A 26,216-nucleotide genomic window follows, 5' to 3' on the forward strand; every position below is an offset into this window, starting at 1 on the left:
TTGTAGCCATTATGCATTGTAGATACATAAAATGTCGGGGTCAGGGGTCAGGATTTCCAAGGTTTCTGTGTCTTTGCAGAGAAACCGATGACAGGTTAAGATTGGTGATGGAACCTTTCATCCAGACTATACCAACTCTAACGGGGATTTAAAAATGTTTTTCTCTTTTAATTAAAGAGATTAGCAAATATCAATCATCAATTATGTAAATTGAAATTAACAACATTTTGAGAGCTCAAAGAAACCAGTCAGGCAGCTCAACCAGAACTCATTGGCTCAAGATCTTCTCCAATGGGACTTGGCTAAAACACCTGCCTGGGAACCTACCTTAGGAGATGCCCAAACTGTGTCATTTTTGATGAAGAGGAGCGGTGACTCTACTCCATGCACTTGCTAATCCATAAGGGTGATTTCCAGCCACCCAGCAGAGGGAGCTCATTTTAGCTGTTTGTACTGGCAATGCCAGTCTTTCAGTGATTACCCACAGCTCATGGCCATATGTGAGGGTTGTCTTTTTGGTCCCAGTCAAATGTTGTGGGTTATTTATTTATTTACCTTTTATTTTACCAGGAAGTCCCATTAAAGTGAAATCTCTTTTACAAAGGATACCTGGGCAAGGTCACAACCATAAAAACAACCAACAATGTAAACGGGTATATAGTAATAAACAATACAATCACACAATAAAATGGAATAAAACACTAAAAATAAAATTAAAACTGAGTGAACTCTTAACAAAAACAGTGATATTCCACCTAACTGGAACCTTTATGATATTTTTCAAATCCATCAAGGATGTGAATGTTTGTAATTTCAGAGATTTTTCCATGACAACAGTGCACAATAGAAGAATGCTGTTTAACCCAAGTCTGTCAAAACCCGGAGAACATCAATAAAAAGAGTAGAGAAGAAAAGCTATTTGAATAATTACCAAAGCAACACATCATGGAATCGGTTCATTTCAATAGGACCTGACAGCCAGTATGAAGTAGGGTATAAGTTCTCAAAAAGCAACACATCATGTCCCAGTCTAAACATATTAAAGAAAAGATGAGAAACAAAGCCATTGACATTTATAGGTCAGGAAAGGGTTATTAAGCCATTTCTAAGGCTTTGGTACTCCATTAAATTAAATTAAACATAGAACAGGGATGAGTCTTTCCAGGGCTGGACGGCCTACCAAAAACAAAACAAGAGCGGATCAACGACTCCTCCAGGACGTCACAAAACAACCCAGAATAAAATCTGATTATCTTTTTAGCTTTCCAACCCTCAGTTGCTGTACTGGCTTTTCAGACAGGGAATTGGGGATATAATAGCTTTCTACTGAAGGTAAGGGAACCATTACCGACAACTTCACAGAACATCACCTTAAAAACTCAGGCGCACTTGGGTTAAGCACTAGGTCAAGGATCCAAACCGCACCAGCATGTACACCTCTGAATGACTAAAGTAAATACAATAAATACATAAAGGTTTTGTAGTGGCTTTGAAAGTCTGGACAGGCCATTCGTATTTGAAAACACACCGATGCCACTGAAATAGATCAATTCTGCAATGAAGAGCGAGATAAATTTACTCCAGAGTGATGTAAAAAATTCACCACAAATCTTGATTGTTAGGTTTAGAGTGAGCTGTGTCAGTTTTTCTTGTACACCATAAAGTAATATTATCTGGAGTGCAAACAACTGGTTTTAGATGTTTTAGAGAAAATGGGGCTGAAGATGACCGCATGTCGCACTTTTCAGGTTTTTCATTTGTAAAATATTTGATAATTTCCTGCAACTTCAAAATTATCCATTACTTTGTGTTGGTTTATAACATAAAATCCTGATAAAATACATTGAAATTTGTGGTTGTAAAATCTGACAAAGTGTGTAGGAGGTCAAGCAGTCTGAATACTTCAGAATGGTAGTGTCCCAACTTCACTTTCATTGATAAGAAGACTTACAGATTCAGACCTAAATATATGCCTGGACATTGCTGAGTTGTAATTAAAATTGATGGCTTTTGGCTCTAAGTTAGGTTTTTGTTTGTTTAATTTACATAGATTTGTTTTCAGAAGTCAGGAAAGAAAGAAGCAGCTCCCCAAAGAAAATTGATTCTTTGTTGTCAAAAGATGACGCCTCTTTTTTTCCTGGAATCGGCTCATTTGTCACAGTCACCTCTTATGTTCAACTTATGATTTGAATATGCAACACGGTGCGCCGTGCGCTGTGGTATTTCTCCTGCGACGGGGGACTGGCGGCTGCCATATGTGCACCGAACGGCGGCTATGAGCCACACTAATCGATACGGTAATTTAGGAATGTTTGACATTGCTCGGCGTGCGGAGGGGGCTTACATGATTCTGGGAAATAAACAGCGTCTGTATTCACTTTTCAGGTAGGCCGCCATTTTCTGCTGGGAAATTACCAGTAGGGACCCCATGAATAACACTCCTTCCTTCCCCTGTCTGAGCACTGACATGTGGGTGGGTTGATGGATTAGATAAACCTGGTGGGCACATTTTCATCTTCACTGCATAAAACTGGCAGGAAGACTGTAAATCCAGTGTATTATTCTTTATTCTGTATTGATTTTTCTGCTGGTATAATTGAAGCAGGGAAAATGAGTTTCAAAGAGATCAAATTAGGAGAATAAAGCATAAAGCTCATATGGTTGTTGAGGAAATGTTTGCTTAGCCATCCATTGATTTAGCCTTAAATTTATAGAATGATGCTGATTTTGTTTTGTGCACAGTTACAGTAACTATGCTGTACTATACTATAGTGTAAAGTATTCACACCCCTTATCACATTGGAACTGCAAGCATCAATGCATTTTGTTATAGACCAACACAAAGTAGTGGATAACTATTAGGTGGAAGGAAAAATATAGAAGGTTATGCTTTCATTTTAATCTACATCTTCAATTGTACCTCTGGCTGTATGTTCAGGGTCGTTGTTCCGCTGGAAGATGAATCTCCACCCAAGTTTCTAGTCTTTTTTAGCCTCTTACAGGTTTTCTCTCATGAATGCCCTCTGTTGAACTCTTTCCATCTTCTAATCAAGCCTCCCCACAGCATGTTGCTGCCACGATCTTGTGTCACCGTGGGGCATGAAATAATTTAAACCTGCTTTAAACTTCTCCACAACTTTAGCACTGACCTGGTGTCTTTCTTGGTTTTTATGATGCTGTTTGTTCATCTTTTCTATTAAAACTTAAAAATGTTGTCTTTGTCTCTATTAGGGTTCTTATACATTTTTATGTAAAAACTGCAGACCTTAAAGCTCCTCATCTGAAACACAATATGAAACACTAAAGTTCACAATGTATTCATAACAGATATTACAGCAGGCAGGCTTTAAATATGGTATCTGCAACAAAAAAACACTAGACTAGTAGAAAGGGGAACACAAAGAAGAAAGGGATGAAGGACAGAAGGAAGGTGAAGAAGGAAGGAACGGAAGAAAGGAAGCAAGCAAGGAAGGAAAGATTGAAGGAAAGATGGAAGGACACATAAAAGGGAGGAAGGTAAGAATGCTGGAAGGAGGGAGGGAGAAAAGGAGGAGGAGAGGTTACATAAAAAGAAGGTAGGTAAACACAAGAAAGGAGGCTGTGTGAGACACATTGTAGGACACAACAAAGGACAAAACAAAATAAGAAGGACAGAATAAAGACAACAAGTAACAAACAGAAGGAAAAACTGTAATTCACTTGTGTCCATCAATAAAGGAAGGACACAAGGGAGGAAAGAATAGTGTAGCAAAGGCGGAAGGTAGGACCCAAAATGGAAGGCAGACAGAACACAAGAAAGCAAGGTGTGTGACACAAGAAAAGAGTACAGAAAGAAGGACACAAGAATGGAGGGGAGGTAGAAAGCAGGAATAATGAAAGCATGAATAGGCACAACAAAGCGAGGGAGGTAGGAAGCAAGGAGGACAGGACAGAAGGACACAAGTACACAATGTAGGACCCAAGGAAAGAAAGACCCAAGAAAGAAAGTTCAAGGGAGGAAGGACAGAAGGAAAAAGGGAGGAAAAGAAGGAAGAATTTATGGGAGGGAAAACAGAAAAAATATACAAGGGAAAAGGGAAGGGCTGAAGAAACGTCACAACATTTCGACTGGGAATAAAGTCAGGAAGTAAAACTAATATTCCATACTCTTATTTCCTTTGTCAATATCAGTTCAGACCTGTAAAACCCTAAAAAATAATTTCCAGCCTGCATAGGATCCATGTTCTGAGAAACGTACTTTACTGGCTTATTGTCGGCGTCGGGGTCCCTGGCCAGCACGACGCCGACGAAGCTACCGGCGGCTGTGTCCTCGTGCACTTCGATGATGTAAGGGTTGCGGGCGAAGACGGGCGGCTCGTCCACGTCCTCCACCGTCACCTTGACCGTGGCGTAGTCTTTGAACTGCACGCCATGGATGAACCTGGCGTCTAAGTAGGTGTTTTTTACCTCCACTCTGAAATCGTAGTCCCTCTTACTTTCATAATCCAGAGCCTGGAGATGAAAGAGCACCAGAGAAAGAAAGCTGTAGACTTTTCCATTTAAAAGAGAAAGCCTGCCTCTGGGATTTTGATACGCAATCCATTGCATTTCATTTGTCTGCCTTTATCTTACTCCCTCTCTAAATTCAGAGTAACAAATCCAAGTCAGGAATCCTGGAAGATCTTAGGGGAAAACTAAAGAGAGTTCCTTGCAAAAGACTGCTTTATATTATTCATTTTATAGGCTTGTGATATCTGATTTTATACTACGCCTAAAAAATAAATCCTGTCATATCTTTTCTTACATGAATAAATGTTTTCAGGGGCAGTTTTATTCTTCCTAATAAATCATGCTGGAGGTAAATGTTCTTTGGTATTGTTGGAAGTGAGAGGTTTTGTACATCCAGACAGGCTCAAAAGATGGCTAAGATTTGATTGAAATGGAAACATGCAATAAGTTTAGACTTAATTTAAACCCCATGCTATTTGAAAACAAACTAAGAACCTTTAAATGGTTTAGTAAAACTTTGAAAGATCATAAAGTAGACAGAAAATCAGATCCTCTGTGTCTTCCTGTGCCATCCTTTTTCTTGTGGTATCATGTTAGAACTACCAATTTAAATGTGTTTCTTTGGGATTTTATGAAGTAAACCAGCACAAAGTAGTACATAATTAGGAATTACAAGGAATTTTTGGATCTCCATCAGCTTTAACCATATAGAAACTAAAAATTTTCCCCATCCTTGGCAAAATAGCTCAAGTTTAGAATGATTGGGAATCTCTATTTTGATGTTACAGATTCTTAAAGAATCTGAACTTTGATTACGCCATTCTACCACACGAATAGGCTTTTGTCTAAACCATCCCAATATAGCTACAGCCCAGACCCAAGTCTTCTACAGCCTCGAATATTTTTCCTTCCAGGACTGTCCTGTATTTAGCCCTATCCACCTCTCCATTGACGCTGACCCTGTCTCTGATGAAGAAAAGTATCCCCACAGCATGATAATCATAATGTTAAACTATGGGGGTAGTGTCTTCAGGAAGGTCTGCAGCATTAGTCTTGTCTTATAACCTAATCCTACTGGACAACTTTCTTTGTGTCTGCTGTGTTCCTTGGTTTTCAGGATGCTTCTTCTTCATTGTTCTCATACAAACCTTTGAGGCCTTCACAGAACCACCACATTTATAATGAGATTAAATTAGGAGGAGTTGCATTTTATGCTGTGGATATCAAACTCAAGGACACTGAAAATAGATGATTTATGTTTGTGAAGAAATATGAAAACCATGTATCATTTTCTTCCATTTCATAGTAATGTGCTACTTTGTGTAAATTAAAACCCCAGCAAAATACATTACATGCAGTAGTTGTAACATGACAAAATGTACTTTTCCAAGGCAACGTAGAACTCTACAGAACGAAGCCAACACCTTTTTAATTATGATGACTCCTTCCTGCGTAGCCTGGTCAGTGATGATGTTGAAAGTGTCATGGCCACCAACGATGCTGTATTCCATCTCAGCATTATGGCCCACATCGGGATCGTCAGCTTTAATGCGTCCGATGGCGCCACCTATCTCTGTAGACTCCACAGTCGTCACACGGAAGGAATCTAAATTGAATGGAGACAAGCCAACATGTATGTTCCTTGGGGTTTAAATCTCTGCTGAATCAGTGGAGATGTATTAGGAGATTGGCTTCTTACGGTTAGCAAAGCGTGGCGGACTGTCGTTCACATCGGAGAGGGTGATGCTGACCGTCGTGGTCCCTGAAAGCCCACCCATCTGTCCAGCCATGTCTTTGGCCTGAATCACAACCTGGTAGTGTTCCTTGACTTCTCTGTCCATGCCAGGTAACGCTGTCTTAATAGTTCCTACAAAAAAGAAAGAAAGTAAAAAATATAGATATTTTGTCATATTTATTTCATGCTCTGCTAACGATTAGATGACATCAAGATCAAATGTTCAAAACTGTTCAAAACCTTCCTAAATAATTTGAACAATTGTGTTTTAAAAGGAAATCAAATTGTTGATTGGGTTAGGTTCTTGTTTTGGTAATTTTTAATACCACGTTTTAAGTGATGTCCATGAGAACCTAAACATTATATGCTGCAGACATATATGTAAATGCAGTAAATGCTGGATTATGTTAATGTATAGGTTCTGTTAGAAGTTAACATTCATATTTACACTTATCATGGTCATTACTGTCATGTTATGTTATTAATATATAATTTTAATTTGAGTAACATAATACCTACCCTCATTGCAATGGTCATCCTAATGAGCACACAGTTTGATCCATTTTTAATTTTGTATAATGAAGAGTTTGTCTCGTGTAAACCTTTAATTTAGCGTATGGGTGTGCTTTAACTTAATGCTGTTGTCTATTTTTCATGAGCATGAAGTCAAACACAGAGTTTTAATTAATTAAGTAATGGAATACATTTAAAAAAGGCTTTTTATTCAAGGTGTCTTGATTCAGGTTATAAAGTTGTACTGAACTCAAGACTTGAAGATAGCTTTAAAGGTGAAAGGTTATTTTGTTTATCTGTCCTCTCACTACTTAAATAAAACAGCAAAGTAGGCCTATTTTTAAAATGAATTAATTAGTGGTTTTAATATAAGAAGACTGCAAACTAAATAAACCCCCCAAAAAACTTTCTGATCTCATCGATGTGTTTTTCTCTGTTGTTGTTATACGATAATATTATGAGAATCCGATAAAATTACATTCCTTGGTGTTTTTTCATGACATTAGAAAGCCTGTCAAAGAGATCTTGTCTTACCGTTTTCCGAATCCACAGAGAAATATGGCTGTCCCTGCAGGATGCTATACACCAGCTTGGCACTGTTTCCATACGTTTGATCATCGGCATCAGTGGCGGTTACTGTGACGACGGATGTACCTGTGAAAAGCAAAGAAAATACACACAAAGTTGACTTTAACTGCTTGCGATGCTGCAGCCAAGCTGCGATCAAGAGATAGAGCCAACATATTTTTTGTTTGCTTTCAATTTGCATGGGCTGGCTGCAGGCCTCAGAGCGCTCTTCAGCCATGCAATTTCTCCAACAGACAGCTTTTAATACCAGCCGTGCCCTGACGTTACTCATGTTTCAGCCAATAGCCAGTGACTAATCTTCAGTGACTACATGGCCTAAAAAAAGGACTGGAGTTTGGTTTAATCTGGCACCTCGGTGAAAGTTTTTGCTTTGATTAAAACTTGTTTCCTTGAGCTGTGGTAACACTGAAACAACCAGCCATCTGTCTAAACCAATTAGTTTTTAGTTTTTAATGAAAAAAGACAAAATTTGAAGATAAATATTTACAAATAATCTGATTAGATGTAACTTTAACGAGAACAGTTTGCATCTGTATTCCCTGCCTGATTTACAGGTATCTATTATGTAGATTAAAACAAATATTATCAACAATATCTCAAGCATTTGTACAATTAATGCTTCATAATTTCAACCTTTACAGCAAAAAAAATGATTAATTTTTAAATTTTTGTTTATAATTTTTTGTTTTAATACCCTAATAATGTGACACTTTTGTATTTTTGCTCAAGGTTATCACACCTCATACCATCAGAATCTCATGCAAAAACAAGAACAAAAAAAATAATCACTGATGCTTAGAACAAGCCTCAGCTCCTTTTAGACATTCAAAAATTAAAATCCTTTTTGTAATAAACCCTGTTTTATCCAGTTGAGCGTTTCAGTGACCCACACTGCAGATACTGTCCTTGGCATTCAGGAGACCTCTGCCATGTCCTGTTTGGGTCTGACTGTCTCTGTGCATACTAATGATCCCCTGAACATCTGTCTCACTTAGTTCCTCCACCGATAGCGTAAAGGGGGGAAGAGGTGGGGTTGCTGATTTTTCATGGCTGGCTGCCTTGATAAAGTAACATGTTCAGTTTCAACATGTGAGGCAGCTTATTAGTCCACACATGAGTAGCGGTGACCCTGACACACCTTTCCTCGCAGCCCATGCAGCTGGGAAATCTGAGGACCCCCATTTATGAATTCCAAATTGAGTATTGTTATTTGTCATAAAGGCAATTGGTTTTTTGATTTACCCTTGATTGCTCCTGTGTATTAATTTGTGGTTGTGTAATTGAGGATTGATTTCAGCTTGCATGCATTATTTTCATAAGCTTTGTTTATATTCATGCCAACCGATTTATTCCCATTATGTGAATTTGAATGGAGTGCATTGAAGCAAACACTTAATTGGAAAGACTGTGACAATCTAAACTTTCAATATTTCTGCTGCCTATTAAAAATGGCAAATGGCATTACTTATCATGAATGCCCAATGAGGCTGACCAACCAACCAAACAGTCAGAAAACTCCTGAAAAGCTGCTGAATGCAAGCAGCATATTATCACAACAGCTTGTCTTTTCTGCATCTAAAAGTGTCTCACCATATTCTATTAAATATATACTGATCAGCCATAACATTATGACCACTGAGCTGTAAATGAGCAACATGAGACTTGTAGGCTGCATGCGCCTGGAATTTGCCCTCCAGCCAAAACAGTTCATCAGAAAAGCAGGGAGCATCATCAAAATGATGTAGGCAGGGATCAAAGAACACTGAAAAAGAGAAGTGAGGTGTTCATCCAAGCCCTCAACCTCAATAAATCCAAATCTGATGCAATCTAATGGCATCAGCAGGAAGCAAGGCAAAACCATCCTCCAAATCTACAGAGCCCAGAGGATCTAAGGCAAACTTTCTGGTACAAGAAACCTCCAGAACCTCACAGAAATTCATGCTCTGACTGCATGAAGTTCATCATATGGCAAAAAGACTGACTTACTTTCAGGCTGCTTTGATGTAATATTAATATTAATATAGACACATAATGACACTTCTTAGCACTTCTTAAATACAATATGAAAGACTAAACAATTTTATTTTAAAATTGCATGCTTTTCTAAGTGTCTGCATTGTTATTTATAATTTTATTTATGACAAGAGTTGTCATAAGAGTTTGTTAAGATAGTGGTACCAGCAGCACAATAAAAGGTGATTATACTGAAAACTAACATGCAACTTATGGGAAACCCAGCGTATATTAAAACGGAAGTCCATCACAAATATAGCAACAAACTTTCCTCATCCGGTGCAATTTAAGACAAAACAAAAAAAAAACACTGTAAAAACAAGCCGTCCAATCATATCAATAACATTCAGTTATTAATGGATTGTAGTGAATTAGCTACCTAGCATTAGTTAGCTTGCCATGTTGTCTGTGACTAGTTTTCAAGTATAACTCATAATCTAACCTGCATGGCTTGTAAAACTGTATAACTATCCATGCACATATATTTGGTTAATCAAATGAATGAGCATGCTTGCTGCAGCGCCCCCTGCTGTCTGTCCCACAGACAGCCCAGTACAGTCTACAATTAAAGAAAACACTGCAGTGTAGCACAGCAGTAATACAAAATGAAGGTGTTTAACCTGTTAAGCCCTAAGGGGTTTTGGAGCAAATTCCGCCTGAAATTACATACCTTAAATAAATCAAGTATAGCTCCACAGGCCTACATGCAAACTTTTGGTACCTGTGTAAAGGTAAGACATAAAGGATTTTTTTTAGGTTGCATTCATCCACGTCTTCAATATTACTGCAGCAAATTGGAACTGAACAGGTTGAAGCATATATGTTCCACAAACGTTTTAGAGGGCAATGTGCCAGGCGGAAATGGCAGTTAAGGCAAAGGGTGCCAAAACTTTCCCAAATGTGTTTTTCATCTCATAAATATGAAATAAAAGGGAATCTGGTTAAATAAAAGTGCTATAAGAGTCCTTCTGCATATGACATAGCCTTTGGTTATGACATTTACCCTGTGTGTCATCAAAATGTACAGTTGCAAACATGACTGGAAGCTAATGGAATAGCGCGCAAGCTAGCAGCTGGTGGACAGCAACCAGCAGACTGTAATGAGCAAGCAAATCACATCACCTGAGAAGGTGCTAGCAAGACAAGTAATACCTTGTTAGAGAGGTGAGTATCTCTAGTTTGTTATGATATGAGACATGTGGGAGTGCCGCAAAAAGAAAGGTGCTTTGTGTACCGTTTTGTTTACAGTCAGCAATGTCTGAGGGACCTTAAAATGTCATTGCCTGTGTTTTAGTTGCTGTTAAACTTAAAGATATTTGTGCAAAACTCATTTGGGGAATTGTTTTGTGAAGATTAGAGGCTCCTCTTGCAATATATTTAAAAAAAAAAGAAATGGTGGAGTTTTTACCTAGTTTTATAGACCGCCGACAATAAGGGCGGTGGCCTAGCGGGCCCGCCAAGATGTAGAAAATAATTATCTTAATATCTCAATAATAAAACAATTATCTGACTGAGTTTTGGGTTTAATTTACCTACAAACGCAGTCAATGGAATAAGTTAATCAAAAAAATTTATGAAACTGCAGTTATTTAAAGGTTTTTGTGCTGTTTAAAAATTGAAAAAAAGTTGTTTATGTAAAAATTGTGAAATCTGCCTCACCGCTGACAAATTTTGATTTTATAGATCAAGAACTTTCAATGGATTATGGACAAGTTAATCACATAAATCTAAAAACTTGGCTTGTTGTTTTATGTGTAACCAAACAACACATTTAAAATTGGAGTAAATGTAAATGAAATTGCTTAATCGGATCCATATACGTTTTGTTATAAGCTCTGCCCAAATAGATGCAACATTTCTTGTCTGTTGTGTTCACAGAAAGTTGAAATTAAAATCACATTTAACTTGCTGCAGGGGCTATTTAGCAGAATAGACTCAGTAAGGCTTTTTTTTTTTTTTTGCCTTATTGGTCAATAAAAACCTTTGTGGTAGTGGCAACGTAAAAAACTGGACAGCAATATTCCAGAAGAACATGAACAAGTCATGTGTAAATGAAAGACTCATATTGTTTACATTTTTTCTAAGAGAGTGAAAACATTTCTTAGTGTGGAAGTTGTTACTAAAGTGAAAAGACTAAGTTAGCTAATTTTACTACAGTTGGGTTGTTTAAATCCAAGTGAGGAGAAGCACAGAGATGGAAGGAACAATTTAAAATGACAGCATTTCCTACTGAAACGTGCCTTCTGCTCATTCAGGCTGCTAATGAAAGAGAGAGATATCTCTTCAGTAGATAGTAGATAACAGGAAGGCGGATTGTATAGCATCAGAGTTGGTCTGTTTTTTCTGTTATGGATTATGCTGGATTAGGAAATGTTGGCAACCTTTTGAAAATCTGAGAGTTTGTAAGGGTAGATTTTCTCTACACACAACAATCTGCAATTACTAATGCTAACTGTGTTAACAATTACAGGATTTCCAAAATTATTTATTTTTGCTAAATGCCAGGAAATTGAGACAGAGGGACATGTTTGGGTATATTTCATTACTTTCCTCTGAAGTTTGTGACTTGGGTCAAATGTTTTGGCTATCTTTCCACAAACTTCTCACAGTAGTTTGCTGGAATTTCTGCCTTTGAGAACTGGTGTAACTGGGTCAGGTTTGTAAGGTAAACTCCTTACACATTTTCACCTACATTTTCATGCAGTGTTTGTAAATATCCACAACTAATTACAGCAGGAAGGCTAGAAAGAATATTTTGAATATGCTGTGAATATAGTTCTCACAACAAGAAATCAGAAAGGCTTTCGGAAATTGGCCAGAACACTGTTATTGGTGCATCTCTAACAATTGTGCTTGTCAATCAGCTGTCAAAACACAAGGCTCGTGCAAGAAGACCCATGGCAAGCTCTTCGATTTTCATTCTCTGAGGGGCTGCATTGTTTTGGTACATTTTTGTGCCTGGTGGCTCTTGTAAAAAATTAACTAACAAGCACATTTATTGAAAACCATACCAAAAACTCACCAACTTCAGACATTTCAGGAACGCTGGCGTAGAACACCTCCTTTTCAAATCTTGGCGCGTTGTCATTGATGTCGTGGATTTTTATGTTAAACTCAGTGTCAGGTTCGAGTTCTGCATTGGTGTTTCTGTCCAAGACCTTGGCGTGCAGCGTGTACATGGCTTTCTCTTCCCGGTCCAGCCTTTTAGTGGCGTGGATATCTCCGGACTTTTCATCAATCAGAAACAGGGTGCCAGCCCCATCTCCGGTTAGGACGTACTTCACGGTGCCATCACCTTTGTCCGCATTTGAATGCAGCTGGAAATTAGAAGGTAAGTTGGTTAATAATCAAGAACATGTTTTCCATCAGACCAATGGTGACTTTAGCAATGTATTACTGGATCTATAATTTAAATTTTGTGGCCCGAATGCTAGTTTTAATTTACAATTGTCAACTTTCCCACTCTTTTTTAGACACAGCTCATACATATTTTCAAAACAAGTACAAAGTACTTGCCTAATGGGGATGTATTTTCTGTACTTTCCACAAATTTTGAATCGGTACTGAAAGTGAAATCCAGTTTGACATTGTGGTAAAAGGCAATTTCACTGCAATTTGGCATCTGGACCAACTTACATCTGCTCTTGAAATAAATATACACTTTTAAACATAAATTTGTCAAGTCTTGACCAGATTATCTTAAATTAAAGACATACTATTTAAAACACAGTTCTTGATGCTGCTTTTGTTTGACTTGTAAAAATTAACCAAAAGTTTTTTGTTTTGTTTTTTATTATCTAAAACCCTGATATGAGAGGGTCTGAGAAGGTCAGTTAATTTGATATTTTATTTCTTTAATTTCTTTCATTTATTTATGGGTTCTGTGAGGACCTTAAAAACCAAATTCACCAATACGTTTCACAAAACTAAAGTCATAATATGGCAAATCAAATATAAGTCACATCATATAAACAAATGACTGTAAAAAAGCCCTTATTTTTAGAAACACAAATTATGGTTAACACGATGGAATAAGGAATAGGGTCTGTACATTTTCCACACTTAAGTACCTATTACATAAGTTAAGAAATTATAAAACCTAATTCCATTCAAATTTTCCAAACTTTTAAACACCCCTTAGGAAGGCTGATGAGCTAGTGTCCGGTTTCAGCTTTATCAACAGTCTCCACAAATACTTGAGCTTCAACTAATATTTATTTTTGAATTATTGTTTAAAAAACAAGAGAGTTCATTTCAAAACCAGTAAAATTGTTCATTTGTTTTTTCTTTGAGATACCAATGACAATACAGAAAATGTTTTGGTCTTATATAGCGATCCCCTTCCCCACATCAATCAGTACGTTAGTTGAAGGGATTTCCTGAAACATTTCACCCATTTAATGCTTCATGAAGTCAGCTGATTAGAAATGTTTTCATTACCTCCAAAAATACAGTCATGGCCTTAAATACAGAGAAGCAACACCATCACTTTGTTTTAAGGTAATTCTGTTTGGAGACAAATGTTGGCAACAAGCTTCACAGCCTGCTGCAGGCATTCTACTGGGACCGATAACCAGTTAACTAACAAGCTAACTTCAAATTTTCTGTCGATTCCCCACAAAGAGCAGAACAGCAAAAAGGTATACCACATGACTAGTTTAAATCCATTGTTGGCAACAAGCTACAAGGGTCGGCATGCTTTCCAATTAAAAAAAGAGAAAGCAATTGTTCAGGCATTCTTCTGGTACGGATAACTTGGCTAACTAGCTAGCTAACATTAACTTTTTCAGGCTTTATTTTAAAAGCAAAAGCAAAACAGCAGAAATTATAGACCACAGGCCTTGTTTGAAACTAACATTGGCAACAAGCTACAACAGTTGCCACGTTTTCCTGTTATCCAAACAAACAATATTTGTTCTACTGGGTCAGATAATCCAGCCAACTAAATAGCTAACATTAACTTTTCAGAAGATATCACATACAGAGCAGAACGGCAAAAAGATATACCACAGGCCTTGTATAAAACAAATGTTGGCAACAAGCTATAAGGGTTACCACTATTTTCAGTTAAATAAATAAAAGAGTAAAAGAGCTTAACAACATTTTCTGCATATTAAGTACATTTATTTTAAAACTATAATAATATTTAGCTGATGTTCTATAACTTTGCTGTATTTACAGTAGCTCTTCTGGCAATTTCTAAATATGGTAAAAAAAACAATAAACCAGTCTTCTTGTGTCTTAACTACAACCAACTTTAATCTTGAACGCAATATTTATTAGATGAAGTTGCACATTATTGCGAACGAACAATAATTGTGATTATAGTTGTTGAAAATTGCGATGACAATTCATATTGAGACAAACCAACATCAAGCTGATATCCTGAGATGTTTCTTCAATATTTCCACATAATGTTGTTTATCGTCTTGATCTGTTTTGTGAAGAGCACCAGTCCCCTACAGCAAAACACCCACACAACGTGATGATGTTGCCGCCCGGATTTTACAGTTGAGATGACGTTCTCTGGCGTGCAGGCTTCAACTTTTTTCCTCCAAATGTCCTCAAAACCAAACACTTTACTTTTCAGTTAGTCAGACTGCACACAATTTCACCAAAAATTAACATCTTTAGATTACTGGTCCTTCTCAAAATATTAGCATATTGTGATAAAGTTCATTATTTTCCATAATGTCATGATGAAAATTTAACATTCATATATTTTAGATTAATTGCACACTAACTGAAATATTTCAGGTCTTTCATTGTCTTAATACGGATGATTTTGGCATACAGCTCATGAAAACCCAAAATTCCTATCTCACAAAATTAGCATATCATTAAAAGGGTCTCTAAACGAGCTATGAACCTAATCATCTGAATCAACGGGTTAACTCTAAACACCTGCAAATGATTCCTGGGGCCTTTAAAACTCCCAGCCTGGTTCATCACTCAAAACCCCAATCATGGGTAAGACTGCCGACCTGACTGCTGTCTAGAAGGCCACTATTGACACCCTCAAGCAAGAGGGTAAGACACAGAAATAAATGTCTGTATGAATAGGCTGTTCCCAGAGTGCTGTATCAAGGCACCTCAGTGGGAAGTCTGTGGGAAGGAAAAAGTGTGGCAGAAAATGCTGCACAACGAGAAGAGGTGACCGGACCCTGAGGAAGATTGTGGAGAAGGGCCGATTCCAGACCTTGGGGGACCTGCGGATGCAGTGGACTGAGTGTGGAGTAGAAACATCCAGAGCCACCGTGCACAGGTGTGTGCAGGAAATGGGCTACAGGTGCCGCATTCCCCAGACCTGGGCTACAGAGAAGCAGCACTGGACTGTTGCTCAGTGGTCCAAAGTACTTTTTTCGGATGAAAGCAAATTCTGCATGTCATTCAGAAATCAAGGTGCCAGAGTCTGGAGGAAGACTGGGGAGAAGGAAATGCCAAAATGCCAGAAGTCCAGTGTCAAGTACCCACAGTCAGTGATGGTCCGGGGTGCCGTGTCAGCTTCTGGTGTTGGTCCACTGTGTTTTATCAAGGGCAGGGTCAATGCAGCTAGCTATCAGGAGATTTTGGAGCACTTCATGCTTCCATCTGCTGAAAAGCTTTATGGAGATGAAGATTTCATTTTTCAGCACGACCTGGCACCTGCTCACAGTGCCGAAACCACTGGTAAATGGTTTACTGACCATGGTATCACTGTGCTCAATTGGCCTGCCAACTCTCCTGACCTGAACCCCACAGAGAATCTGTGGGATATTGTGAAGAGAACGTTGAGAGACTCAAGACCCAACACTCTGGATGAGCTAAAGGCCGCTATCGAAGCATCCTGGGCCTCCATAAGACCTCAGCAGTGCCACAGGCTGATTGCCTCCATGCCACGCCGCATTGAAGCAGTCATTTCTGCCAAAGGATTCCCGACCAAGTATTGAGTGCATAACTGTACATGATTATTTGAAGGTTGACGTTTTTTGTATTAAAAACACTTTTCTTTTATTGGTCGGATGAAATATGCTAATTTTGTGAGATAGGAATTTTGGGTTTTCATGAGCTGTATGCCACAATCATCCGTATTAAGACAATAAAAGACCTGAAATATTTCAGTTAGTGTGCAATGAATCTAAAATATATGAATGTTAAATTTTCATCATGACATTATGGAAAGTAATTAACTTTATCACAATATGCTAATATTTTGAGAAGGACCTGTATGTTCTGGCCTTGTTCATTTCTGGGACACAAACCTCATCTTATTTCTGAATGTTATCTTTCCATGGTATTTATACTTAAGCAGTTGGACTCAGTACTTGTATCCAAGAATGGTGGAGGTCCACAGTTCTCTTCCTGATATATTGACTGATTCCTTTTGATCGGCTCAAAGAAAAAGCGGTGTACTGCTGCTCTGCAATGATTGATTCCTTTTGACACATGAGAGCCACTGGTTAAGGTAGCTACTTAGGCAGTGTTCTTAAGTAGCTGCCTTAAAATTCACACATAGGTATGCCTTTCTTTAACTCAAATTCTGTGAATTAATCTATTAAAAGTCTACAAAGCTATGACATTATCAGCAGGACTTTCCCTAGTTGTTAAAGGGCATTGTAATCCTGCTGTATGCAAACCATTTATCAGCATTTAAAATAAATAATTCTTTATGGAAATAGGATTCTATCTTTTAAGGTCTGTTGGACTTGAGATTGGTGGAGTCTTTGATCTATATAAAGACAGGTAAAAATGTCTTTTTAAACCTGCTTTTTATACATTTTTCTTGTTTTTTATGCACTGTGCTTTTCTGAAGCAATGTTGTTGTTTTTTATATCTAATAAGGGGCCAATAAAGTTTTTTACTTTACTTACTAAACCTGTTGTATTTGTTCTGATACTCTCAGATATCATACTGTCAGAATCTCTAATTCCAATGTTTAACATCCTTTAAAATTATTTAAAATATTCTTCCAGTATTTCACAGTAGTGCATACAAGCTCCAAATAAACCCCTTGTGAACTATGAAATAATGATGTAAACCCACCAAGGACTATCTCTGTCTCTTGCTGTGTCAAGGGCGACATCGGCCATTACTCAAGGTCAAATTAGGCTCTGATTTCTCTCCCAGATTGGGCCTTTAAAAAATGACGAAAATCTGACCCACAGCAACAATTTTTAAAATTAGTCACCTCTGACCCATCCATCAACCTGAAGAGCCTGATGGTGTCACCGAGGAGTAACGGCGACATATTGTGACAGACATTTGATTCAAGCTCATTACTGCACTGGATCTGTCAGCAGATATATTTAGAGCACTATCTCATGGACTCACATTTTAAATGACAAGGAGTTAGGGACGCAGAGTGTACCTCGGCAGCTTATTAATATTAATGCCTGCATGCTGCGCGGGGAAGTAATTATTTTTTTCCCCCTGCGTTAGGAATGAGAGATGCCAACAGCACAACTTTTGGATGGAATTTAGAAAGTGCAATGCCAGAACGACCGCTGTTCTCAGGGAGGCATTAAAGAATGGGGACAACTTTAAAAAAAAAGACACCATCAAGTTCAAATGAGAAGTGTACATGATATTTGCTAATGTATTTGAAGAAATATTCATGCCAATAAACCGTATTATCCAAAGTCTATTAAAGAGGAATATGAGTCTGCTTGAATATTTACTATTTCATTGTTGTGAATTTGCATTCCCTTCTGAGCTTCAGGTTAGTAAACCAAGGATTTAAAAGAAGGGGTTATGGATGTAAAATCTCCTGCTGCTATTGACAATAACTTATGGCATAATTTAGGCAGGTAGGAGAATATTTGTATGGATCTTTTGCCCCAAAACACGCTTCACATTCTAGATAAAATGGCAGTTTGGATGCAAACAGGGGGACAAGAATTGCAAATTAGGCAGGACTAAAAATGGAACCTTATGCAGTTTTTGGTAATGCCGACCACATCCTTTATAAGTAAAGATAAACAAACAGAAGAGCCTTTTCCCTTCTTAAAAATTTGAAATTCAACTGTAATTCTTAATCATCTACTTCAAAACCGAATGTTTATTTAGGATATTTGGAGTGTAGGAGGATTTTGATCTCTTCAGCAATATGAGAGGAACATATTTCATCAATGTTATTCAGAACTGGGACTCTTCAGACTTCTTCTTAATTAGGCCAGAAGAATTTCAGACCACAGGAGTTGCTTTTTTCCCCTCCTAAAGCTTTTGATTATATTTTGCACTGGTTTTTTTATGCGATCATTACCATATTTCCTTGTCTGTGTTGCTAATCCTGTAAAAATAAAAATGAATATGAGAAGCAACAACAAACAAGCAGCCATCAAAGAAGACTGTACTTCACCTGTGGAGGGAAGATGCTTCCATAAAAAAAATCCTTCAGTGTTTGCAGAAACTCGTATTTTTAAATAGTGTTTGTAAAATTATTCACACCCCACTGAACTCTTTGACATTTTTGTGGTGCCCGATTAAGTGGAAGGTAGATGATACAAGGCTCTATGTTTAGAGTTGTCTTCCTGCTCTCAAACTTTTGAAGCTTCTAAGCAGGTTTTTGTCCGGTATTATCCTGTTTTTACTTCCATCCACCTTTCCATCAACTCCGATCAGCTTCTTTGTTCCTGCTGTAGAAAAGCCAACATCTTGTTTCATCATGGGGACGGTAGATTCAGGTTGATATGAAAGGCTAGCTTTCCACCACACAGTGTTTGCCCTGTAGTCCAAAAACTTCAGGTTTGGTTTCTTCTGACCAGAGTGCTTTCTTTCAAGTGTTTGCCGTGTGCCCCTACATGGTTTTTGACTAACTTTTTAAAATGAACATCTTCAGAGGTTTTTTCAACAATGCTTTCTTCTAGGCACTCTTACATAAAGGTCCAATTTCTGGACTGCACTACTGTTTTCATGTTAACAGATTCTCCCACCTGAACTGTGGATCTCTGCAGCACCGCAGAGATTCCACAAAACTTTTGGCATCTTCTCTGGTTAATTCTCCCTTTGTGGCTGTGCCATATGATTTCTATTTTCAGATTACGTAATCAACTGAGCTCTGTGAAATGTTTAAACTTTGGGATATTGTTTTATAACCGAACTCTGCACATACAATCCAAATTAACCATTTATCCAATTTAAGTTCCAAGGGTACAAATTTTAAAATAATTTAAGGTGCATCAGCAGTTTTGCAAGGTGCTGTGTTTGCCTTAGTTGTGATGGATTTCTGCAAAATCATACCACATGCCCCAATTACTGGATGTATCTATCATCCTCGAACTGAGGTGAAAGTAACACGTGTGGTAATTGGGATGCCTTTTGTGGTACTTATAAGAACTTGTAGTATTTGTCTAAATATATATTTACAAATTAGCTGTGTTGTTATGGCTGAACACAAAACCTTTATATGTAAATAACATCTAGGCCAAATTAACCATGCTTCTGTTCCACGTTTAGTGAGTGGGATCGAGAACATGGACTACAACTGTCACATTGTTTACTAAAACCAGCCGCAACAGAGACAGTTTCTTCCCCCAGGCTGTTTCTCTGTTGAACATTTAATAGAGTACCAAACAACAGCATACAGATGTTGCAAATGCACCTTTTTATTTATATATGTGTATATTTGTATATTGTATACAGGGGTTGGACAATGAAACTGAAACACCTGGTTGTAGACCACAATAATTTATTAGTATAGTGTAGGGCCTCCTTTTGCGGCCAATACAGCGTCAATTCGTCTTGGGAATGCCATATACAAGTCCTGCACAGTAGTCAGACGGATTTTAAGCCATTCTTCTTGCAGGATAGTGGTCAGGTCACTACGTGATACTGGTGGAGGAAAACGTTTCCTGACTCGCTCCTCCAAAACACCCCAAAGTGGCTCAATAATATTTAGATCTGGTGACTGTGCAGACCATGGGAGATGTTCAACTTCACTTTCATGTTCATCAAACCAATCTTTCACCAGTCTTGCTGTGTGTATTGGTGCATTGTCATCCTGATACACGGCACCGCCATCAGGATACAATGTTTGAACCATTGGATGCACATGGTCCAAACCATCACTGATCCACACCCATGCTTCACTCTGGGCATGGAACAGTCTTTGTGGTATGCTTCTTTGGGGCTTCCCCACACCGTAACTCTCCCGGATGTGGGGAAAACAGTAAAAGTGGACTCATCAGAGAACAATACATGTTTCACATTGTCCACAGCCCAAGATTTGCGCTCCTTGCATCATTGAAACTGACATTTGGCATTGGCATGAGTGACCAAAGGTTTGGTTATAGCAGCCCGGCCATGTATATTGTACAGTTCTGGTGGAAACAGGAGAGTTGAGGTGCACATTTAATTCTGCCGTGATTTGGGCAGCCATGGTTTTATGTTTTTTGGATACAATCCGGGTTAGCACCCGAACATCCCTTTCAGACAGCTTCCTCTTGCATCCACAGTTAATCCAGTTGGATGTGGTTCGTCCTTCTTGGTGGTATGCTGACATTACCCTGGATACCGTGGCTCTTGATACATCACAAAGACTTGCTGTCTTGGTCACAGATGCGCCAGCAAGATGTGCACCAACAATTTGTCCTCTTTTGAACTCTGGTATTTCACCCATAATGTTGTGTGCATTTCAATATTTTGAGCAAAACTGTGCTCTTACCCTGCTAATTGAACCTTCACACTCTGCTCTTCCTGTTGCAATGTGCAATCAATGAAGACTGGCTACCAGGCTGGTCCAATTTAGCCATGAAACCTCCCACACTAAAATGACAGGTGTTTCAGTTTCATTGTCCAACCCCTGAATATGTATATTATTTAATGCAAAAAACAAAAACCAGAGAGCAAAGTGTACCGGAGTCAAATTCCTTGTTTGTATGTACGAACTTGGCAATAAAGCTGATTTTGATTCTGACATTGCATGTGTTAAATCACTTCACTTAAAAAATCCAGGGAATACCGCTTCTATTAAAAGGTTTCCATGGTCCTCTGTAAGTGGTACATGTCATAGTAACGTCCTCATCTATGGTAGGACCAAAATTTCCCAGCAGAATATCACCCAAAGCATCAAACCGCCTCAATCGGCCTACCTTTTTTCCATAGTTCATCCTGGTGCCATGTGCTTCCTGGGTAACTGCCACACACAGACCAGGCCACCTTTTTCCAGTGGTCAGTGGTACGGTTCTGATTCTCACATTCAAAGTGTTGGTGGTTTTATACTATTCTGCAGCCCCATATTGACCACATAGGCCAGTCTAGAGGTCCTACACATTTCATATGAAAATGCCACATTTCTCCAGACTCAAATTTCTCATGTTTTGACCCATTTTTGCACTTTAAAAAAAATCAGATACAAGGAGTCACTGTAAAGTGGTAACTGGCATTTTTACAGTAATTGTATAGTGAAAGAAAGATGGATAGGACGACGGGAAAGTGGACGGACCGATGGATCAATGATGGATGAAACGACAGAAAGATGGATGGATGCATGAACAGACAGATGGACAGATCAATGATGGATGGAAAGACAGAAAGAAGGATGGATAGATGAACGGATGGAGGAAGGACGGACAGACAGACAGATCAATGATGGATGGATAGACAGTTGGACAGACAGACAGATCAATGATGGATGGAAAGTGTTGGGAATTGGGAGTGTTCGTTCCTGTGCTTGTCCACCAGAGGTCCTCCTGGAGCTTCTTTTAACCATCTACAGGTGTTGCTGATCTTCGGCTGATTGGCCTTACCTGGGAGGAGCCTGCCACCAGTCCTTCAGCGCCTGAGTGTTGTTGCCCTAGTGGTAAACACCAAGCCAGAGAAACTTTGCCAGTCTATTTTTGGCTTTTGCTAATCCTGTTTATCTTTCCCTGCTTCTTGTTAGAAACCTGTGAGGTGTGGGCTGTTACCTATGGAGCTGGACTTGGACATTCTACACCTTCTACTGCTGTTTGTGAATTTGGATTATTCATCTCTGACTGTGGCACGTTTCCTAACCTTCCTAACACCTGCCTGTGTGAGAACTCTGGACCAAACATTGGACAAGCTATTTGGATTGCCTGACTCCCAAGCTCAGTGGTACGACCCTCCTGAATTTCTCTGCTCAAGTGATCAACTAAGCAAAACGTCTGGAGCTATATGGATGTACTTCCACCCCAGATCTGAACTAACTCTTGCCTCTTTCTTCAGTGAACCCGAAGAACCTCCCAACCCTCGTTCCAGTAGAACTCTCCTTGTGTGTTTAAATAAACTTTTGAAACTTGTCTGGTCACCTGAATGAGTTTTGCATGTGGGTCAAAAGAATTCCTAAAACAATGACAGAAAGACAGGAAGCTGGATCGATGGACACACTGATGGACACAAGGATGGATGCATATTGCTTTTAGAAGCCTCTGGTAGAAACAAATATTTTTCCATACTTATCAAGACCTGAAAAACTACCATTCAAATTGAGTTTGTCTAGGCTGAGTAGGAACCCTGCCAGCCTTCACTTGCTGCCTAACTCTTCCCACCTACTAACAAGTGCCATGATTACCACTAGAACTCCCAGGGTTTTGAAAGTTTGACATGCCATAACTCTGGTTTATTAAAGCTGTTATCTTCCTGCCATTCTGACTTTTTCTAAACCTGTCTTTTGTATTCCTATGTCTCTTTAAAAAAAAAAAAAAAAAAAAGTAAATAAAAGATCTAAGTATTTCTACCTCTAACTACCACAGCCGCTATTTTGATGGCCCTATTAATTACATTGATTTTTTTTTCCCATGACTGAGTATACGCGTTACCGTTGCCTAGGAACTGCCACTCTAGAACGCAGTCTGCGAAGGAGATTGTTGGCATCCTACAAATGGCTTCTGGAAGGATATTTTCTGCTCAAGAGGCATTGGAAATGCTTCAAAAATTAGATGATCATGATTCTGGGGTCGAGAGGGATTCTGACGGCTCTTGGTCAGTATTCAGTTCCAGTGACAGCGAGTCAAAGAGCCTTCCCCGACTAAAAAAAACACGAGTCGTCCCGTTAGCAGGGGGTTGTGGCGCATTATTTCAAGGCAGTAAAAGACTAGCCTATGTAACGATGTCATCGTTTTAGGCTATAGTTTACAGATTAGTAAACTAATAATATATAAACTAAGCCAGCCTAAGTATCCGGGGATCGGGCCGCCGAGGCCTCCACCTTCGTCCGCCACCCTATCCTCTTTGCACCGGTCCCTCACGGTTCCCCGTGCAGGTGATGGGCCCACTGGGGGATGGCCTTGCGTCGCTCGTTCGGGCTTGGCCCGCCACCAGGCGGTCTCCCACGAGTCCCAACCCCAGGCGTGTCTCCAGGGTGGGACCCCGGCTCCGCCGTACCGGGCGACATCACGTGCCTCGATTTAGTAGTCCTCATGAAGGTGTCTTTAACCGCTCTTTGTCTGACCCGTCACCTAGAGCCTGTTTGCCATGGGAGACCCTACCAGGGACATTTAAGCCCCAGACAACATAGCCTCTAAGATCATTTGAGTGATCATCACGAGTGAGGGAAGAATGGAGCCGGAGATCAACAGACGTATCGGTGCAGCTGCCGCAGTATTGAGGGCACTGTGCCTGTCCATTGTGTTGAAGAGAGAGCTGAGCCGAAAAGTGTAGCTCTCGATTTACCGGTCGGTCTGCATTCCTACCTTCACCTATGGCCATGAACTTTAGGTCATGACCGAAAGAACGAGATCCCGGATACAAGCGGCTGAAATGAGCTTCCTCCGTAGGGTGGCCGGGCACTCCCTTAGAGATAGGGTGAGGAGCTCGGCCATCCGGGAGAGGCCCGGAATAGAGCCGCTGCTCCTCCACATCGAGAGAAGCCAGTTGAGGAGGCTCGGTCATCTATACTGGATGCCTCCTGGACGCCTTCCTCGGGAGATGTTCTATGCACGTCCCACCGGGAGGAGGCCCGGGGGATGGCCCAGGACACGCTGGAGGGACTATGTCTCTCGGCTGGCCTGTGAACACCTTGGGCACCCCCCGGAGAAGCTGGAGGCGGTGTCTTGGGAGAGGGACATCTGGGTGTCTCTGCTGAGTCTGCTGCCCCCGTGACCCGGTAACGGATAAAGTGGAAGATGACGAGTACGAGTAATATATAAACTATAGCAACAGTGCCACAATCAGTGCAGGTTCAGAGACAGGGAGATGAGCCTGGTGCCCAGTGCCCAGCTATAAACCCAGCAATCCAGCTCCCTGGCAGGAGAGAAACTACAAATCAATGTACTCATAATGGACAAAGAAATAAACAATAAGTTAGGTCATAGATATAGTAGCCCGGTAACAACAATATATTATTCGCTTTACAGCATTTTCATCGCAAGACGAGCGCACACCTGGGAAGGATGAAGAGATAGGAAAGGATGGCACTGTGTGGACAGTGGTAGGGGAGGAAGAAAGTAGAGGGAGGCATCAGAGACAGAACGCGTTGACAGAGCGCCAGATCCAAGATGCCCAGACCGCGTTCCTCTGCTTGGTGGATGCCGAAATGCTCATCCACGTTCAGGGCTGCAGCGTGGCTGAGGCCCGCTGAGTTTTAGGAGATGATTCCTTCTTTGACATGAATGTGGATGAGCTGAAGGCATTTCTAGCGCTAGTTTATGTCCGCCAAATGAAAGGGGGCTGTCCATGGAGCTGTCCAGCTTTTGGTCAGATTAGTAAAACTTTTTTTTTAAATGTACCTGCTACTGTGCATTATTTTTCAGTACTATTTATAAGTAATAATAAAACATAATAGGTTTTGATCAAATACTATTATTAATTATTGTCAAAACCATCATTTTATAGCGTGCAAGCAAACCTTAAGCATTCTGACCACATGTATCCAACTTTTTATCCAATTTGAATAAATAACTAACTTTGACTGCACTGTTCAATGGTTAGGATTAATTGGAATGTATGTACCTGACTGTTGTGAAGTGCCTTGAGACAACATGTGTTGTGAATTGGCGCTATATAAATAAAACTAAATTGAATTGAATTGAATGTAATGCGATGACGTCATCACCGCCCTCGCATCCAGAATGATCGCCGTCAAATTGACGGGCTTTGGAGTTCTAGTAGTGTTAGAATTCTGGGAGTCCTAGTGTTAAGAGATATTCTGTGGTATTCACCTGTCCGTGGTCATAATGTTATGCCTGATTCATGTACACCAAACATTTATGTAATAACCTGTTTTTTGTCCTGGTTTGCTAGATCTCTTACTAAGAGCTCCAGTAAATAAGGAACATTTGTGCAAACAGTGATTGTGTGAAATAGTGTGCCAGGAACACAGATTTATCCAACAATACCACAACTCCAAACCTTTTGCTTTAAAGGCTATAAGCCACACTGTAAGGCTTTTTTACATGTACATGTGTGTTAAAATCTATATTCATGACTTAAATCTATATCAATTTGCACAGCTTGAAAAAATGTCTTGGTATTTTTAAATAAGTGTGGCACAAAGTGTTTCTGCACTACAAATCAAATGTTAGCACATCCACACTATATTTGCAGAGACTTAGCAGCTCGTCTTCCAAGGCCCCGCTGCACAAACACAGCCTTTTCAAGGCCTTACAACAGAAGCACAGAGGAGAGCCTTGATGAGTTAAATCGCTTTGCACAAACACTGAGGAATTGTGAGTAAAGCAACAAAAATCATTGGCAATTCTTGTCAGGTCTCTGCTAAGCATTGCTCGCTGCTGCAAAGAGGAGATAGCAAAATAGAGCATAGAATGGATGCAGAATAATTACTCTTTCTCCTCTCTCTCCATGCGCCTTTTAAGACCTGGGCTGTGATTCTTTACTGTGCTATAATGTCACATCTGCAGGTTAAAGTTGCAGCTCATGGTATCTCTTAATGCGCTTTACGATTTTCCATTACTTGCGCAAAAATCTATCAAAGGAGGCCTTC

General features: G+C 39.5%; 1 protein-coding gene across 1 annotated transcript in view; it reads right to left on the bottom strand.

The window, feature by feature from the left end:
• cdh10a (cadherin 10, type 2a (T2-cadherin)) overlaps window positions 1-26,216 on the bottom strand; it is a 57,806-nt gene that overhangs the window by 12,025 nt on the left and 19,565 nt on the right. The window contains exons 3-7 of the mRNA XM_047349080.1: window positions 12,360-12,654; window positions 7,271-7,390; window positions 6,188-6,355; window positions 5,913-6,094; window positions 4,238-4,491 (exon numbers count right to left, since the gene is read on the bottom strand). Coding sequence (XP_047205036.1) covers window positions 4,238-4,491; window positions 5,913-6,094; window positions 6,188-6,355; window positions 7,271-7,390; window positions 12,360-12,654 — 1,019 coding nt within the window. The remainder of the gene's footprint in view (window positions 1-4,237; window positions 4,492-5,912; window positions 6,095-6,187; window positions 6,356-7,270; window positions 7,391-12,359; window positions 12,655-26,216) is intronic.

The sequence above is a fragment of the Girardinichthys multiradiatus genome, chromosome 21, assembly GCF_021462225.1.
Source record: "Girardinichthys multiradiatus isolate DD_20200921_A chromosome 21, DD_fGirMul_XY1, whole genome shotgun sequence".
Lineage (NCBI taxonomy): Eukaryota > Metazoa > Chordata > Actinopteri > Cyprinodontiformes > Goodeidae > Girardinichthys > Girardinichthys multiradiatus.